Source organism: Clarias gariepinus, chromosome 27, assembly GCF_024256425.1.
Source record: "Clarias gariepinus isolate MV-2021 ecotype Netherlands chromosome 27, CGAR_prim_01v2, whole genome shotgun sequence".
Lineage (NCBI taxonomy): Eukaryota > Metazoa > Chordata > Actinopteri > Siluriformes > Clariidae > Clarias > Clarias gariepinus.
In genome coordinates this window covers 2,979,362-2,998,617 of record NC_071126.1, presented here as the reverse complement: position 1 = coordinate 2,998,617, position 19,256 = coordinate 2,979,362, and the positions used below count along the sequence as shown (strand labels likewise).

The window sequence follows — 19,256 nt, the reverse complement described above, 5'->3', positions numbered from 1 at the left end:
ATAAAAAAGTAAAATTAAAAGGAAAAAGGCTTCCATGAAGGAATGTAAAAATGACAGTTCATATGATATTAAGTACATACAATGTACAATGATATTAAGTAAAGGATCAAAACTCAAGAAAAGTTGTTCAGGTTTAATATTCAAATTTTTTATTAAATGCACACATTTTAATGAAAAATGATTTCCCTTTTTAAACTGCACCTGCGTGTATGCATGTAACATGAGTTAATGACCGTTAGTGAGAATGCAGCATGGTCATCATTTGAACATTTCTTAAAAAGAAAAATATAATTCAAATAAATATGGCACAAACAAACATTAATATCCAAACAAAACATGTTATATTGCACAACATATCAAACACCTTAAATATCATATGTTTTCAAAGATATTATTTAAAGTACAACAAATGTTCATATATAATAGACAAAGCTTTAAGCTCAAATGTGTCAATGTCCATTTTTTGCAGCACATATTTTAGCACTGTTAAATAAACCAGTCAACCATTTTAAAACGCAACATTTCAGTCGAATAGTAATTTTAGCTGTGATTATACTACATATAATCAACCATATGACTTGTGGTAACAGCAGTTAAGCAGGTTGACTAACTTATGAGAACAGGGTTCAGCGACATGGCAAAGAGGTCATCTTTTTACCATCAAAGCAAAGACTCTATATTGCTAATACATTCCAGTTTCTTAAAGAGGTGAACTGAGATTTGTTTTTAAGTCAACCTGGACAACTGAGCCTTATACAGCTGCCGAGATTCATCTATATAAAAATATATAAAACACTAGAAGTGGCATAAATATCTAGGGGCACTGTTTAGTGCACCACCACCCATAAGGCTGTCTTGATTTTCCATAAGAGTATTTATCTTGTCTAGTTAGCTTGTTTGATGATGCACCATGTTTCTGAGAAATAATGTATATTTCATGAAGTGTTAAAACAATTAAAAATAATAATACTGCCATTCAGAAAAAAAATCCACATCAATCCTTCATAAACAAGATACTGCATGTACGGAGAAGTAAAGAACAATCAGCTTTAAAAACAATAAAAACGCAGAGGTGGATAAGTAATAAATCCTTACGTAATAAAACGAAACATGTTTGTATAGGGTGGGGTTTAAAGGTATGAGCAATGATACAAAAAAAAAAAAAAAAGCATTTAGGGTTTATGAAATTATGACTACAGACCAATCTCTGTATAAAAATTACCATGATTTAGTGTTGAAGTACACACCTTGATCTAGCAATGCTGTTATCAGTTCTAGTGTGTTAGCGTGGGTGTGTGTATGGGTAAGTCTTGTGGAATTTCCCTCGTCTCAGTGCGCCGCTCCGCAGGGGTTGTCCGTGGTCTGGCATCCCATGTTGGGATATTTGACCTGCACTCTGAAAAGGGTCCCATCTGCACACATGCAGAGCTTGTACCTCTCCAGACCTTCATTGAAGTACAGCTCACCCCCCTGCGAGGTGTTAGGGATGCGCGATGGACTAAACATCACCGAGCCATTCAGAACAATGCTGTTCTCCTGTGTATGACATGGTAACCACACATTTACAGAATTCAATAAGTTGTTCACTAAAGTGGTATGACCATAAACAGGCTAAAATCAGTACTGTGCTCGTTACTCTAGATTCATTCAAAACACGTGTATCTGATCATTTAATGTCTACACTGAAGCAGAAGTATAAACTCACAGCTTTGAGCTCAATATCACCGCCCATCCTGAACTCCACTGTCTTGCCCATGATGAAGACGCCCTCATTTCCACGAATGATAGCCTTGCCGTCACCCTTAATCATGAGATCAGACGATGCGTTGCAAGTGATCTGTAAAATCACATTCTTAATTTAATTTAAAAAATCACTTTATATTAATGGTTCTCAAGGTGGTGTAAATTAATTACACACGGTATATGCAAAAATATGTGGACGCCTGCCATCGCACTCACAGACTGTATGCTTGACGGACATGCTATTCCAGATTTGCTCTTACAAATGCATTTAACTCTTCTGGGAAGGCTTCCCAATAGATTTTGGAGTAAATTGTAAATCTACAGAATCTACAAGGGCTTTGTTGTTACATTCGGGAGAAGAAACGTATGGATGTGATGGTCTGGTGTAAACATATTTGGACATAAATACTAACACTAAACATCAGAAGTTTTCAGTGATTTATTTAACTGAATATTTAGATAAGAATAATATATTACACAAATGTAAGAAAGTGAAAAGAAAAAGAAAGATTGTAAAAACTAAGGCATCCAAAGACATTTTATACCATTGTTTGCTTCCAATTTTTTGGCCACAGTTGGAGGTAAAATACAATAAAATGTTGCAAAGTGATTGTTGTCTGTAAATTTATTTGTAGGCCAAAAAAATAATAATCTACTCCATTACTGTACTTCTTTTGTGAATCTGTACTTTACCTTAAATATTTTCCACATACTTTTTTAATTCTTCACACTAACATTTTTTATGAAAAACCTGTACCATTACCCCCTACATTTAAAAAAAAGATTCTTTATTTTTCAGCTGAGCATCACACCTAGAGCGTATACTTCAACTACTTAAACTTAAGTAACCTTTTTATACTTGTAGTGAAGTATATTTTAAGGCAAGTACTTTACTTGAGTATAGCGTTTGTGTATTTTGCCACCTCTGTATATTAGTATTACTGTATCATATTAGTATATCAGCGTGATAAAACATTTAATGGTTAACACTTTTCCAACCAATGGATTAAACTACTTGGACCAGGCTTCGCTCCCCATGTGCATCAATGAGCTTTGGCCGTCAATGACCCTCTCACTGGTTCAAAGGTTTTCCTTCCTTGGATCGCTTCCCAGTCCTGACCACTGCAGACAGGGAAAATCCCACAAAAGCTGCAGTTTTGGAGTTGCTCTGATCCAGTTGCTTAGCCATCCTAATTTGGCCTATGTCACGGTAGCTACAGTTACAATACCTCCTGCCAATGGCACCTGGAAATGGGTGGGTATATTAGGCAGCAAGTGCACCACTTGATGTGTTGGAAACAGAAAAAACATATATATGCTTTACATAAAAAAATATATATTTTATTTTACATGCTTGCTTTCCCATTTTGACATGTCAGTAACAATTAACTAGCTATTCCAATCATGTTCTTACAGTTGGTAGGTTGGTTCCTTTCTAATTGATTACGAAATTTCATCCATTCAGGAGAATTTACACCAAACTGATTTTATTGGGAAAAACATCATCTGAGATTAGAAAAAACAGAAAAATTGGGATTTATATTGGGAAAATGGAATGAAATGTGATACAAAATCACTCACCCTTTCTGTGGAGGCTTTCTTTACATTGAGCACTTTAACCTGTTTGGGCAAGTGGAACTCGTGGTTATCAAAGTCTGTGCTAAAGAAGGTGTTTTGTGTGCGTGGGTCAGTGAAGGAAATGCCTAGGTCACTGGTGATAGATGTCTTGTCCTTCTCAACACTTAGCCTAGTGTTCCCTTGTTGAAACACCACCTAAAGCATCCACAAATTCAGACAAAGTGATTTAAATGGAAAAACAAAACAAAAAAACACTAGGGGTTTAGTAGCACTTGCTAACTTAAAGGCTGCTATGTTTTAATGACTAATCAGTAGTAACCTTCTCCATACTCACTGGGTTGTTGTTGCCAGTAATGACAAGGTCCTGATCTTTCCTCCCTCCCACAGTGCTTTTGTACAGTGGATGGACCACGCCCATGTCAGCTTTCTGCTTAAAGCGCAGCAAACCACTCTCATGGAACTCCATACTGTCACAACCGTTAGGGCCGATCCGAATAACCGTCCAGATCACCAGAGTTATCTTGCACACAGTAAAATCACCAGGAAATCCATTAAGACTTAATTTATACCATTATCCAATCAAAAGATTTATTAAGAGAATAGTGTGAAAAAACATATTACTGAACTGAACTCTAATACTTAAACAAGACTGAATGACATCCAGATTTTTGATTTCTCCATTTTGACTTAAGCTGAAGTTCTTGACTTGTATCTGCATCATATTCATTGCACTTCTTATAATTAGAAAGTGTATAAATAGAATATGAAAAGTGTAAGCACAATATAAAAATAATTTTCAAAAGCACGTGATTTCAAGTCTCCATTTTAGATTTACTCACAATGAGGTTGATGAGTGCAAGCAGGAAGAGCAGGACTATGATGCACACAGCAATGTTGCCTTTTCGACCCCTTAGCCCAGTCTTGTGGAGTCTCTCCTCCTCTATGGGCACATATCCAGCCTTGAAGTTACTGTTGTGCTCCTTACTAACGTTCCTTCGCTCAATGGCTTTCTCCCGCATCGACTTCTTCACCGGACCATTTGAGCTTTCCTGTAGGGAAGAAAAGGGAGGACACGGTATTTTACACATACCTATACACTTTATTTTTCTCTATTACATGATTCTACCACTTACGTTTTGGACACAACTCCTTAAAAAAAGAAAAAGATTAAACTATATTCCACTATTTAAGAATAATAATGACAATTATATAACAGTTAGTTCTGACCGAAAAATCTGATTAGACAAGAGGTATTCAATAAGTGAGAATAATAGACTGTAACATCACTGGGATGTTTAACTACTTGCATCAATCTGTGTCCCAGATGTTCTAAGAATCATTAATTACACTAACCGTCATTCATAGCAAGGGTGAGTGTACGTAGGTACGATCTGCAGTACTGAAGAGAGGGCAGCTGCCTGCCAAAACCCAAATTCAAAACCAGTCACAGAAGCACTTTCAGCAAGAAAACACATCCGATGTTATGATATATTATGTCATCCTAAACAACAGAATCACCTAAGCCACAGCTACAGTAACCAAAAATCCCTTTTCAACTTCTTATCGAAGACATCGCTCGGTGTGTAAAATATTGAATTGTACATCCTACATAGCTCACTAGCTTTTTTATTTAACCAGTGGAAAGATAAAGAAAAACGTATGAGATTTACAGGACTGCCCACTACCTCTATGGTTTATTCTCCTCACCTTTTAGCTACATAGTACCCATAAGAATTTAAAACTACTTACACCCCATTAATTACACTAACTGTCAGTCGCCAGCTCCGCCAAGCAGGGTTAGATAGGTTCGCTAGATGCAGAAGATTGTGTGTTGGCGATGCAGAATAACTGATTTAAAAAAAAAATCATAATAAGTTAACTATGAATGGTGTTTGTGAAAGTGTTGTATAAAAACAATATGGCGCTTAAAGTTGTGCTGTTTTGCTGGATATCAGAATGGCTGTAGGCACGAGGGCGCAGCCTGAATACACGACAGCACGATGTGCTCTCATGTGGTATTGCTTAATTAACAAAAAACAATTACAAACTGGATGGGGAAGAATAAGCAGCCAAAATGTCAATAATAAAATTAAATATTAGTTAACTATCAAGAAGTGTGACTACCAAATTAAAACAAAGCAAAACTTTTTGGCAGATTGGAGTTCTGGGACACTCCAGTATGTGTCTACGTCATGCCAAGAAGAAAGAAGATCAGCCATGAACTTAAACAAGCGATTGTTGTTACTCATCAATCTGGCATGGGCCAACAGGCCACCAGCAAACAATTTAGGACTCACCATTCTACAGTGACAAGTGTTACCAAGTAGAGAGCTGATGATTGTTGCCATTCTTCCCAGGAGTGGGCATTCCAAAAAATTCAGTACAAGATTATATATATATATATATATATATATATATACACATATACACTGAGCAAAAATATAAACGCAACACTTTTGTTTTTGCTCCCATTTTTAATGAGAGGAACTCAAAGATCTAAAACATTTTCTACATAAACAAAATAACCATATCTCTCAAATATTGTTCACAAATCTGTCAAAATCCGTTACAATGAAGAACTGGAGTCGAGTCGAGTCCCCAATAAGGACGACGAGCATGCAGATGAGCTTCCCTGAGACTGTTTCTGACAGTTTGTGCAGAAATTCTTTGGTTAGCTGTCCGAGTGGCTGGTCTCAGACGATCATGGAGGTGAACATGCTGAATGTGTGAACATGCTGAACATGCTGAATGTGGAGGCCCTGGGCTGGTGTGGTTACTTGTCGTCTGCGGTTGTGAGGCCGGTTGGATGTACTGCCAAATCCTCTGAAACACCTTTGGAGACGGCTTATGGTAGAGAAATGAACATTTAATTCACGAGCAACAGCTCTGGTGGACATTCCTGCTGTCAGCATGCCAATTGCACGCTCCCTCAAAACTTGCGACATCTGTGGCATTGTGCTGTGTGATTCAACTGAACCTTTCAAAGTGGCCTTTTACAGGTGGCCAGTCTAAGGCACACCTGTGCAATAATCATGCTGTCTAATCAGCATCTTGATATGGCACACCTGTGAGGTGAGATGGATTATCTCAGCAAAGGAGAAGTGCTCACTATCACAGATTTTGACAGATTTGTGAACAATATTTGAAAGATATGGTTATTTTGTGTATGTAGAAAATGTTTTAGATCTTTGAGTTCATCTCATAAAAAATGGGAGCAAAAACAAAAGTGTTGTGTTTATATTTTTGTTCAGTATATATATATATATATATATATATATATATAGAGGAAGTTAGTTGGTGTGAGAGAAGAGGATGCAGAGGATAGGGTTAGATGAAGGCAAATGATTCGCTGTGGCGACCCCTGAAAGGGAACAGCCGAAAGACAAAGAAGAAGATATATATATATATATATATATATATATTAATTGTGTTCATAAAAGCAGATGTTGCGGCAAACCGATCACACTGGAGAAACCTCGCCACTCAATGCACTGAATGCTGCAGGAGGAACTACGTAAGTCTAAGTAAGTTCATGAAAGCACACTCAAAAAACTAATCTAATCAAAACTAAACTAAAATTACAGCTGGTGTTGAAGGTAATTATTTGGCTAGTTTGAGGGCGTTTTCTAGTTCTAGTTTGATGGCTTTGGTACAAGTGTCCCAACCAAACCCAAAGTTACCCACTTACTCACTCACTTATCATCTATACCGCTTTATCCTGTACACAATCCTAACCCTAACCCCAGGGGAGCCTATCCCAGGAGGCTTAGGGCACGAGGTGGGGTTCACCGTGGACAGGGTGCCAATCCATTACAGGGCACACACATACTTACACACTCATCCACAAACTATGAGCAATTTGGGAACATCAATTAACCTAACCTACATGTCCTTAGAATGTGGGAGAAAACCGGAATACCTGGAGGAAACCCACCAAGCACGAGGAGAACATGCAAATTCAGTTTAACTCCATACATAGAATATTTGTTAAGAGACCTGAAGATGGCTGTCCACAGGCTCTTCCTATTTAAACAGATCAGGCTTGAGAAGATGTACCAGGAAGAATAGGACAAACAGCCCAAAACCGGATATATAAAGTGTACCTATAAAGACTCAAAGCTGTAATCATTAGAAATGGGGGAACAAGTGATTTATTAATCTTTTAAAGGCAATTCATGTATCACCAGAGTGACACCTTTTTTTTTAAATTATTTGTTAATTTACATATATGTTTGCATTTGAGGAGGTGAAATGTTGCTGTTCCTCTATAACCCTACTAGTGATGGGAAGTTCGAATCATTTTAGTGACTTGGTTCTTTAAATCTCGTTCATCAAAATGAACAAATCTTTTTTTTTGAGTCATTTCGTTCTTTTGATCAGAAAGATACATGTCTACATACACAAATTTTGGCTGTAGCTCCAGTTATGAAAATATTACAATGCAACCAAGGACATATTATAATAAACAGAATGAGCAGCTCATCTCTCATATCTTTCAATCTGAGTCGTTAGTTCTTTTAAATCTATTGCACCGCATAGCGTCACGTGTCACGTGCTATGGGAGTCACGTGTCAAAAGAACGAAGGACTCATTGCTGAGAATCGTTCAATACTGTTTCCAGTCTATGGGAGTCACGTCTCAAAAGAACGAACGATTCTCATTGCTGTGAATCGTTCAATACTATTTGATATAACTTACGCAGCTTTTGCGATGCTCTGCGCATGCGCGCCCAACATGTTAAAGATTCGTTTAAAAAGAACGAATCGTTCATGAACGACCCATCACTAAACCTTACAGGTGGTGTCCGAAAAGGGTTCACACATTGGCACACAGAACAGCATCCTGTGTGGTAGAGGCAAATTATTTGCTAACTTTGAAGAAATCTAAAAAAAAAAAAAAAACTAAATTGATACTGAACTTGGATATTAATAAAATCATGATAATTACAGAGTCGCATGCAAATCAAAGCGAAATCTAGGTATTGTGATATATTCGGTGGCTCATGGTGATTCCTGTCCCTAGTAATCACAGCGTCACAAAAATGTGTCTACAAAGAACTGAATAATGGGTCTGAATACTGTTCTTATAAGAGTTTTCAGGCTTTGATAATATATTTGCACAAATGTTAAGTAATTTACAGAAAAAAAGCAGGTTGTTTGCTTCACATTCATAAAAAGACATAATAACGACTATTAGTATTTGGCTTGACCTAAGATTTTTAAGTAAACATAAAATAATACGTATGAAATAATTTTTGCTAGATGTATAAAAGCGTTTGGAAACGTGCACGACTTTTAACACGTGAACGCAACTAAATTCTACTTTAACTGGTAAGTGTTTGGTGCAACGATACGTTTCTTATTGACAACCTTTTACTGTTTGCTAGTTTCTTTCTTATAAATTATTATTACGAGCCCCAGGCACGTGACATTTCTGCAACATTCGGAAACGCTCGTGGAAAAAGTCGCAAATTAAACAGACCGTTTTTAACGCATTTAATTTGAGATTAAATAGGACAAACATCTGTGGTATTTGTCATACACATTGTTTTAACAAAAGAGATATTTTCCATCATGGTTTTAAAACATTCAGACATTAAAATGGTTATAAGCAGAGACCACACGGCGGCGCTCAGGAGCGCGTAGCGAGCGTCGGTCTGTCTCTGCAGGCAGCCTACTGAGTAACGGTGTGACTAAAAATAAACGCACCCTCCGCCTTATACAGAGGAACCGATAAAACACTACACTTTTGCTGTCGGGAAGAAACAGAGCCAACATTGAAACGAAACAAACGAAAACAGATACACCGTTTCTTTAAAACAAAAATTGTAGTTTTCCAGATATGAACGTGGACCATGCATAAAGATAAACAAAAAGGCACACACTTCTTCACAACACTTTCATATAATAATAATCTAAGAACGAAAGCTACGTTTCGCGGACCATCAATGATAACAAAAGATTCAGACAATAATAAATAAAAAAAAGCATGTTATTTGAGTTTATAATATAAACAGACCTGCTCGGACGCCATCTTGTCCCTCCCTCCCTGTCCTGCGCCTGACAGCGGCGAACACACACACACACACACACAGAGGAATGTTCCACTGGAAAAAAAAGGAAGGGACCACTACGTTACAGTAAATTATGTGAATTGTAGTGTAGTGGCCGGTAATAAAATAAAAATACATATATAATTCGAATCAATGGAGGTATACAATGCGGAACCATCACCAAAGATTTGATTGTTAGTTAAATTTTAAGCACAAAAGTCACATTTTTAATGGTTTGGTCTGTGTCGTAAGGAGGCCTGTATTAGGTTTTCCAGAAATGGGAAGCCCAGATATAGCAATGCCAATATATTTAACCAAAGACTTTGTGCGGTAGCTGGGCAGGCAAGAGCACAAGGACACAAGCCACCAAGTTAGTAGGCAAAAGTTTGTACCACTCAAACACTGATCAGCCATAACATTATGACCACATGTCTAATATTGAGTATGTTCCCTCTTTGGCACAGTGATGCAGTGTGTATTCTGACACCCTTCTATCACAAGCAGCATTAACATTTTCTTCAGTTTGATCTACAGTAGCTCTTCTATTGGATCAGACGACGCAGGCCAGCCCTCTCCTTCCCATGTACATTGTTTAATCTTGGCCACTCATGACCCAGGTTTACTGGTTTTCCCTCCTTGGATTACTTTTAGTATGTCCTGACCACTGCCGACCAGGAATATCCCACAAGACCTTCAGTTTTGGAATGGCTTTGACCGAGTCCTCTAGCCATCACGATTTGATGAATTCATTGAATTCATTCAAATCCTTACGCTTGCCCATTTGTTCTGCTTGCAACACATCAACTTCAGTGTGTGAGAAGGGCCAGATTTCGATGGCTAGACAAATAGGTCAGAGCAACTTCAAAACCGCAGCTCTTGTGGCATGTTCCTGGTCTTGGATTACTTTTGGTACGTCCTGACCACTGCAAACCAGGAACATCCCACAAGAGCTGCAAGGAGTGAGGGCTGGCCCGTGTATTCAAGTCAAGTCAAGTCAAGTCGCTTTTATTGTCACATCACGTTACTGGTACACTGGTACCGTACACGTGAGTGAAATTCTTATGTGCAAGCTACACAAGCAATAGTGGTGTACAATTATAAGAATAAATATACATATGGATAATACAGTAGTAAAATATTGTGCAAGTGTTATTAAAAAAATAAAAATAATAAAAAAAAGTGAGCATAAGTATACACATATACACATACAGAATATACACACATATACACGTCTATATATATATATATATATATATATATATATATACATACATATATATAAATATATCTACATATGCACATACACACATATGCATACATGTATATACCCATACACACACGATTGTGGGAGTGTGTCTACTTGTGTATAATGTATAAGGAATGTCCGCAATGAATGTTGTGCAAAAAGGCAATTATGTGCAGTATAGTAATAAAATAAAATAAAAATAGAATAATTCCGATCTAATAGAAGAGCTACTGCATTAGTGATGTTCTCATTTTGTGTTAGAAATTTATCCCATCCTTTTACTTTACAGCAGTGCACATTCGTCCCTCAGCAAAATCACTATGCTGTGATATTTATCTTCACGGTCACAATTTATCTTCATTTTAGGTTGTTTTATTTAAAGTTGAATAAATGGATGATGGTTCTAAATTCAATGAATTATCGTTTTAAAGAACCACAATCTCAGAATTGACCAAAATATTTATGATTATGACTTTTGCCATAATCAAGCAGTTTTAGTGTAAACATAGTTAATAATGTATGTCTCAAATTGTCATTCTTTTCACTTGAAGATTTTTGAAATATAGAATTTTTAGGAATTTCTTAACAGCATGAAACAGCATGAAATAAAATGGACAATTTAAACGTACAAACTAAATATATAATACAAATAAACAATACATGACAAACACTATAGGTTTAACATAACTATTGTATAGTTGAAAGAGATATACACAGGGATTATTTTTACAGTTTGGTGGTAAAACTAGATTAAACAACACACCACCACACACATGTAAACAATCTCCGACATTTAACACCACTGGTTTACAATAACAGTGTCTTCTTTACAACACTGCAGACCTGAAGTCTCTCTCAGGAAGTGGACAACTTTGAGCACTTCAAGTCGGGGAGGGGGCAACTAACACTGTTGCTACAACTAAAGAGCGTCCATGGCATCCTATCAAACCGGCAAGTGCAGGATTTTGTGTGTGTGTGTGTGTGTGTGTATACAGAGGCAGGAGGGCAGCTGTCGTGCAGACTCACGTCTTAAACCCAGATTAAGAAGTGCAGTGCTTTGCCCTGAGACGTCGTGAAGTCTTTAACAAGATTAAAAGGGAGTTTCACACCGTGTAACATGGCAGACACATTGCGGAGGCTGGTGAACACTTCATCCTACAGTGTCCTACAGCAAAAACTAGAAACCTGGTACAAAGACTATCATGTAAGTTCATGCACTAATGGCAATTACACTATATTAAGGTTAATTCATTATTTAGGCTAAATGGTCAAGTCAAAAATGCATGTGATCTGATATGATACAGAGCATACTGCTAGAGCTGCAAACAGTGTTAATGCATTTGACTTTAACTATAACCACAAGTTGGTAAGATATAATTACAATGTTCCAACTGGGGGGAAAACGTTTGAATGGAATGTTTGGATTTATTGGCAAAGTTAGGTTACTATGGATGCCAGTAGTCAGGGCAACCAGACAATCATCCAGGGTTTCACTATAACTTATGTTGATGCCCCAGACTCAGTAGTGAATGAGTCTAGAGTTGTAAAGTCCTCACACAGTCTGGTGTGTCTACACACCTTGCATTTTTACCAAAAAAAAAAAAGTGGTGGTGGCCAATTGGTTACAGGGAAATAAATGAAAATGTAAAACGCATGTTTTGCTTGGTTGCAGATAGTGAGGAGAGTTTTCAAATATGCTGAAAGTGTCCATGCAGCCCAGTAAGTTTTTTTATTTAGTTTTTATAAAACATAATAAAACATATTTAAAATATATACTCCTGTAGCAGTCTACTGTTTACATTTCTGTTGAAAATGACAGAAAGACAAAAATCAGCTTAATCGAGTAATAAGGAAGCAGGAAAATAACTTATCACCTGGCATAGATACATTATGATCATAAGTATGTGGAATTACCCTTACACATGTGAGCCTTCCCCAGACTTTTTTGAGCCACCTTTGGGAAGGACTGGAATTCCAACAAGTTTCTGTGCACTTAATAGACATTCAGAGGTGTTCAGGGCTATTAAGATCAGGGCTCTCAAGTTCTTGTACTGCAAAACAAAACCATTCTACACAATAAACAATTGTTTTCAAGAAGTTTGGAAAGGGCACCATGGAAGTCATGGTTAGCGGTCCACGCACCTTACTATGGGCATATCGTGTAATATAGTGTCTACTAACTTGATGACCTGTGAAAATCAAATGATCAGTTTTGTCTAATCAAAACAAGATGCAGGGGATGTTACTTACTCACTGAATTAATCCTACACTGTTGGTTATGATATTTGGCTGGGTGCCACTTGCTTACAATACCAGAAAAAGCTGCTGCTTCCTAACCCCCTTTTAACCAGCTGATTTAACTGTGGTCAGACATTTTCCTCATTACCACTTAATCACTGGAGCACTGTTCCTACAGGTGATTTCATGTGACCAGAACCTGAACCGATGCTGTGAGCTGGTGGAGCTTACCTCAAGTATTCAGGCACAGCTGTTCACTATACTCAATCTTACTGCACAAGAAGGTACATATCCTGGTGCAACTTAAAGCTTTGCCTTGCTTAGTTTGTAAAATCTTTTACTTCAGTTCACTGACACTATAATCAGTCTGCATGTCTGTACCCACTTATTTTTTATTGTTGTAATAATCTGCTGAATTTTTGGCTTCATGTTCCAGGTGGTCATTATGCAGGAGTGGATACACTTAAATCTCGCTTGCTGCCATGGCTTGGTACGTGCTTCACAATGGCAAGCGCCGCTGTCTCTTCAGACACCAGTCTCAATCTTATTCAGGTAATTTTTTCTTTAATAACATTGCACATACTATTTTGGTGTGGATCATTACATTGTATTTGCATTTTTTTAATTGTGCCTTTTTGTCAAAGATACTGTATACAGTAGTGCCTGGAAGTAATATGCTCTACTGTATGTGTGTGGTGATTAGGACAATGTGGAGAAGGAGCGAAGGATCCGTGAACTGTCATTGTCCCATGAGAGTGACATGCAGAAAATTGAGGACCAGCTCTGCTCTACACGCATAGAGCTGGACTCTGTCAAACAGCAGTCAGTATGAGTTCCACTTACCTTCAGTAGTACACTAAGATGCATTTTAACACTCAGTTGTAATTTATGTGACTTATTTAAGAAATTGAATTAAATCCAGTTTAATTTGTAGATCAACAGTCCATATCCGGTGATAAAATATATATAAGCTTGGGTTTTTTTCTGCCCTCAGACTTGCTGATGCTAATATTGAACTGGACTCCACCAAAAACAGGTCAGCGACCACCCTTCTTGCCACAGAAGATGAGATACTGCACCTGAAAGCAGAGTGAGTTACATGCCTCCCACTAATCCTAGAACACAAAACATTATTAGCAAAATTGTCATGTTTATAGAATTTTGATCTTAGTATTTATAGGACTGTGCTCGGAATTCTTGTTTGCTTGTCATAGTATATACACTCATTGGGCACCTACCATTAACTGTATGTGTATTTTGTAGGTGAGTAACTATCAACTGAAAATTATTATTATTACTATTATTTTCATTTATTCAATTCATCAGCTCTCCCTATTGTGTCAATTAAGAAACCCATCCATTCACCTAGGAATGTCTGTAGTCCAACTAGGGATTTTGGAAGCCAGTGGTAACAATTTTATTTATTTCCATTTTCATGACCGTGATAGGACCTCCGGTCAACATTCACACACATACATTCACACACTAGTATTTAGAGAACTCCAGTTGGTCTAGTCTGCATGACTTTGGACTGTGAGAGGAATCCTACCAAGCACAGGGAGAACATGCAAACTCCATGCACACAGACAGGTGGGAATCACAGACCCTGGAGATGGAAGGCGACTAACCATCCATTAAGAAATACGGACTCGTCAATGCTGATATGGTCGAGTTTGTGGGGGTATTATGGATGTACTGTAACAGGCAGGAGTTGAAAATACTTTAGTAATTGTTTTAATTTTGTTATTATGCTTAAGTATTATTTTGGCGTACCATTTACAGTACAAGGCCTGACAATAAGCCGTCTTTAACTTTGTCTGTAATTGTATACCTGTCAGGAGAAGACCCTAAAGCTTCTTCTTCATCATAAATGAATAGGTTTTCCTTTTATTAAGCACATTTTTTTGAAGTGGTGAACAAGTTTTTAGTGGTGAACCAGGATTTCCATTATTATAGTGTGTTGTGTATTGGTGCAGGTTGCGAACAGCCTATGATCAGGTGAACCTCTATAAGAAGAAACTGGATGTGCTGGAAGACTATGAGAGGCAGGTCAGATTACTGAGAGAGGAGGTTTCGTTTCTCACTGCTGAGAAATCCATGCTACAGGAAAGGTAACACACACACACACACACGCACGCACACACACACACAGTCCTGGTTATCATCTACTCTATATCAAATTCTAACCATAGTCACAGCTTAGAGTAGCATCTAAATTCTACTGTGTGGTACTGGATGATTTACATCCTCCATGTTTCAGACTGGTCCGAAGTCGCTCTCCCAGTCCTCTTCCCCGGCGGAGTCGTAACAGCAGTCCTATAAGGAGTGAGTCTCCTACACGTGCTCAGCTCACCAGCTCATCTCGACATGCCCGGCTTGTGTCACGCTTCTCTGACCTGTATGCCATTGAACGCTTGGAGGCCCAGAGCCTTCTTCGCCGGTACATTGATGACTTAGAGACAGTGCAGAGGATCATCTTCATTGCCACTGTGGTATGAAGAATAGTCACTGCTTTATGTAAACCTCATTATTCCTGTTTGTGTTGTTGTCCTGTTCTGTTAATTTTCTTGCTTATATACTTACTGCTATTCCGTTTAATTATATAGATCTTAGTATTACGCTATAATAACAACAATATATTGGTCACTATCATATTAGTCCTTAGTTTCACAATACAATGATAAGTATGATTAGCAAGAATGAATTCTGACTAACCTTTCTTTTGAACCAACAGGAATCATTTCAGGCAGCGAAACTGGCTTATCGCCAGTTTAAGCTGCGCGTGAGGAAAACACTTTCTCCTACGCACGTGGGTCCTGAGAGTCTTGAGGATGCTGTAGTGGACTACATCGTCAGAAACCTTGATCTTTATGATGTGCAGACAAGTGTTAGTGTATGTCCTCTTATTTTTTATGCATATAATAACTGAATTATGAATGCAGTGCTCTGTATTCTCTATTTAACAATCTATTAATTAGAAAATTAGTGTTAGGGATCAGTAACAACAGCATCATTCTGGGCATTACTATTGTCAGTTAGATCACTCTGATGTGGCTGTAATAGACACAAAGCTATATTTCACATTCAGTAAGAACCATGGTGGCACATTGGCCAGGTTCGCTTGACTAAAGTCCAGGTATGCTTAGCGTTCACAATGGCATTTGAAATATTTTGAACAACAGAAGGCATGTGAACAAGGTTACATTTTAGGATAAATCTACTTGAACTACCAAAACAATGCTTGGAGCCGGGGCTCAGTGCGCTCGTTGGATTTATTTATATATGGTGGTATCTTAGGCGACACAATGATTTAGTGGTTAGCACTGTCACCTTGCACGTCCGGGTTTGGTTCCCAATTCAGTTCTGTGCGCGTGGAGTTTGTATTTTCTCTCGTTTGGTGGGTTTTCTCTTGGTGCTTTAGTTTTCTCCCACAAAGACATGGAGATTGTAAACTGGCGTTCCCAAATTGGACTAAAATATTGCAAGAAATTTGCCTTGACATGTAAAGCATTTTCGGCATATGAGTGACCAAGTCGGTTGTGTATACCTCCGGTTGTGTGTACATCCGGTTGGTTGTGTGTTAGGAAGTCATTCAAAACGTGTTTGTGTCAGTGGAAAGCCAAGAGAAGCGAATTTGCATATTTGAGTCTTTTTTAGTTGTTGCAAGATTTTGTAAACACATAGCACCACAGGTCCCAAGAATATTATGAAGGATATCAGCAAGTATAAAACGGGGCCAATTTCAGTTTTATTTTTAAAGCAGTCAGTGCCAAGATGAATCATAAATTAAGGTTATTTGAATTTTAATATCTATTTATTTCATATTTTACTTAATTCATCTAATTCGTCTTTTTAAATGTTTTGATTGCTTTAATAATATAATAATATGCAAAAATTAGAACCACTAGACTATTTTTAGACACTTAAAGCTTCATAAATGTATTTTTAATATGAGTTTTGTTTACATGGGTAGTAATGGGGTAGGTTCAAGATGTTGAAACAATTAGAGATTAACTCATAAACCCTGACAAATTTTACCTAAGGCACCTATAATTATTTTCCATCTTTCCATCTAACTCATAATTATAATTAATACAATTGTTAGATGCTCACAACCATTTATTTAGATGTTATGAAATACCCCAGGATAACAGGCAATATAAAGGGAGGCGCCAAGAAATGTTGGTCAACTTTAAAATGACCTTTCATCCGTTCTCTCTAAACATTTAAAATGTTTTAATTACAGCAATGCTGTACTGTGAACTGTGACTCAATTAAACTATGACTCTACAGCTATAGCCCTGGTTTTGCTTTGTTCCAGGATGTGATTAACTCAATGAACGTGAATCCACGCATATCCTTCCCTCCTGAGGTGGACTTCATGCTCATCAGTAGTTTCATCAGAGAGATGTGTAGAATTGCCTTCGACATGCAGACACTAGATCCTCCTCTAGACTTCGCCTTTAGCTCTGATGGGGAACTCTACAGTGACATTAAGTGAGAGGATATTCATCCTTCTGTAGTTTTTATATGCTACCATGTCACAAATGATGCAACATGAAAGGATGTTAGTACAGTAGGAGTGAAAAGTGGCAGGTAGGGGAGAGTAGAGGCGAGTAGGAGTAAGAAAGGAAAAGTACAGTAGGTGTGGGTGAGTAGTAGTAAATATATGTGAATAGGAGAAAGTGCAAGGGAGTAGAAGTAGGGGTGAGTATGGATGAGTATGAGTGTGTAGAAGTAAGTACAGTAGGGATGAATACATGTGTGAGGTACGAGTAGGTATGCATAGAGTTAGTAAGGGCGAGTAACTCAAGAGTGGGGTGAGTAGGAGAGAGTAGGCTGAGTAGGCATGAGTAGGGGGAAGTTGGAGTGAACCAGGGTGAATAAGAATGAGTAGAGGTAAGTAAGGGTAAGTAGGGGTGAGTATGGGCATGTAGGTATCAGTCGGGATGAGTAGGAATGAATAGGGGTGAATAGGAGTTAATCAGGGTGAGGGGGAATGAGTAAAGGTAAAAGTAAGAGTAAGTCACAGTGAATATAAGTCAGTCAGGATGTGTAAGTATTAAAAGTATTGGGTAGGAGTGGGTAGAAGTAGTTCAGGGTGAGTAGGGGTTAGTAACATTAGTCAGGGTGAATAAATATAAACAGATGTTTTTTTAAAAATCTCCTTTTATTCCTCCTCAGGTACCGGCGTAGTTATGATTCAGAGTACACTGCACCACTGGTGGCGTACCACGTCTGGCCTGCACTAATGGAGGGTGACAGCGTCATAATGAAGGGAGAAGCTGTGACAAGGAGAGGGGCCTTGGTATATATATACACACACACACACACACACACACACACACACACACACACACACACAAAGGCTCAAAAGATCAATGTTAATAGAAATTGCATGTTTCCAACAGGTGAAATAAACAGAGCATCATTAATTACACACAGGTGGATTCATTCATTTAATCACCCACTTCTTCCGCCAAGAATTCCCTCTTTATTCACAAAACACCACAAAACCATACACACTGTCACATGGTGTGCGGGTTGCATCTATGCCATCTAGGTGTGTAAATGTGTTTCCAATGTGTTAATTGTAACACTATTTGTTGAACGTGTATGCATACGTTAGTATTTGCTGTAAGAGTAGTTTCAGGTCCTGGGTATCAGTGTGTTGGAATCCTTTCTGCACCGTGTGTGTTAGTTCTCTAACAGTAACGTTGTGTGTTGTGTGTGGTAGTGGAGGAGCCGAAGTCGCAGCTGCAGTCCAGTTCGCGCTCGCTCAGGAAGCCCCAGCCACACCCGTGTAAGATCATTTTGCTAATTTCAAAAATCGTACTTAATGGTCATTTACATTTATTAAATAAGAACCTTTTTAAGGTATCTGTAAATGTTTGTTGAATGTAATGTCTGTTATGTCTAATTGTAGTCTCCTCTACGGTCTAATATTTCTTTTTGTTATTCTTTTTTTTCTCTCTGTCTCTCTCTCTCTCTTTCTCAATCTCAAAAAATACACTTTCATTTAGATGTCCGGTCGCAGTCGGAGCCCATCCCCAGGACGTCTCTCAGCCAGCCGACTGTAATTTTACTGTAATTTAAAGTGAAGTCACTCAGAAGGTGCTGAAAAAAACCTCATTTCAGACAAATACATTTATTCTTAATTTTTTTTCCATTTATATATTTTTTTTCTCTTTACACAAACCCAATGTCAGCAGCAACAGATGGACACCAGGAATATGCTTTAATAATCCAGGACACTAGTTAACACTATATGTTATTGAGTTACACTGTAGCCTTAAAATTTCCTCAGTCTTTGGCCTGTAGTTATGCGTAAGATGTTATCTGGCAAAGACCACAAACTTTAAAGGTGCTATGGTTTCAGTCTTTCCTATACAACGTATG

At 37.9% G+C, this 19,256-nt stretch overlaps 2 protein-coding genes across 2 annotated transcripts; one reads left to right on the top strand and one right to left on the bottom strand.

Annotated features, from left to right (window-relative positions):
* Nucleotides 1-132: 132 nt before the first annotated feature.
* On the bottom strand, nt 133-9,408 carry sgcb (sarcoglycan, beta (dystrophin-associated glycoprotein)). The gene is made up of 6 exons (XM_053489521.1): nt 9,340-9,408; nt 4,161-4,370; nt 3,656-3,841; nt 3,325-3,516; nt 1,706-1,837; nt 133-1,536 (listed from the first exon to the last, which is right to left on the bottom strand). The coding sequence occupies exons 1-6, from the start codon at nt 9,352-9,354 to the stop codon at nt 1,330-1,332; spliced, it is 942 nt and encodes a 313-aa protein (XP_053345496.1). The 5' UTR covers nt 9,355-9,408; the 3' UTR covers nt 133-1,329.
* Nucleotides 9,409-11,736: 2,328 nt separating this feature from the next.
* spata18 (spermatogenesis associated 18) lies at nt 11,737-18,969 on the top strand. The gene is made up of 12 exons (XM_053489399.1): nt 11,737-11,823; nt 13,036-13,141; nt 13,294-13,409; nt 13,561-13,679; nt 13,852-13,947; nt 14,834-14,968; nt 15,118-15,349; nt 15,592-15,750; nt 17,179-17,354; nt 18,042-18,165; nt 18,595-18,660; nt 18,881-18,969. The coding sequence occupies exons 1-12, from the start codon at nt 11,737-11,739 to the stop codon at nt 18,935-18,937; spliced, it is 1,473 nt and encodes a 490-aa protein (XP_053345374.1). The 3' UTR covers nt 18,938-18,969.
* Nucleotides 18,970-19,256: the final 287 nt, after the last annotated feature.

Coding starts and splice junctions, on each gene's coding strand:
- sgcb (XM_053489521.1), bottom strand. Junction 1,838..3,324: donor AGAAAGCCTCCACAGAAAGG/GTGAGTGATTTT, acceptor GTGATTTTACAG/ATCACTTGCAACGCATCGTC. Junction 1,537..1,705: donor GTGATATTGAGCTCAAAGCT/GTGAGTTTATAC, acceptor TGTCATACACAG/GAGAACAGCATTGTTCTGAA.
- spata18 (XM_053489399.1), top strand. CDS start 11,737: ATGGCAGACACATTGCGGAGGCTGGTGAACACTTCATCCTACAGTGTC. Junction 13,680..13,851: donor CTGGACTCTGTCAAACAGCA/GTCAGTATGAGT, acceptor TTCTGCCCTCAG/ACTTGCTGATGCTAATATTG. Junction 15,751..17,178: donor ATGTGCAGACAAGTGTTAGT/GTATGTCCTCTT, acceptor GCTTTGTTCCAG/GATGTGATTAACTCAATGAA.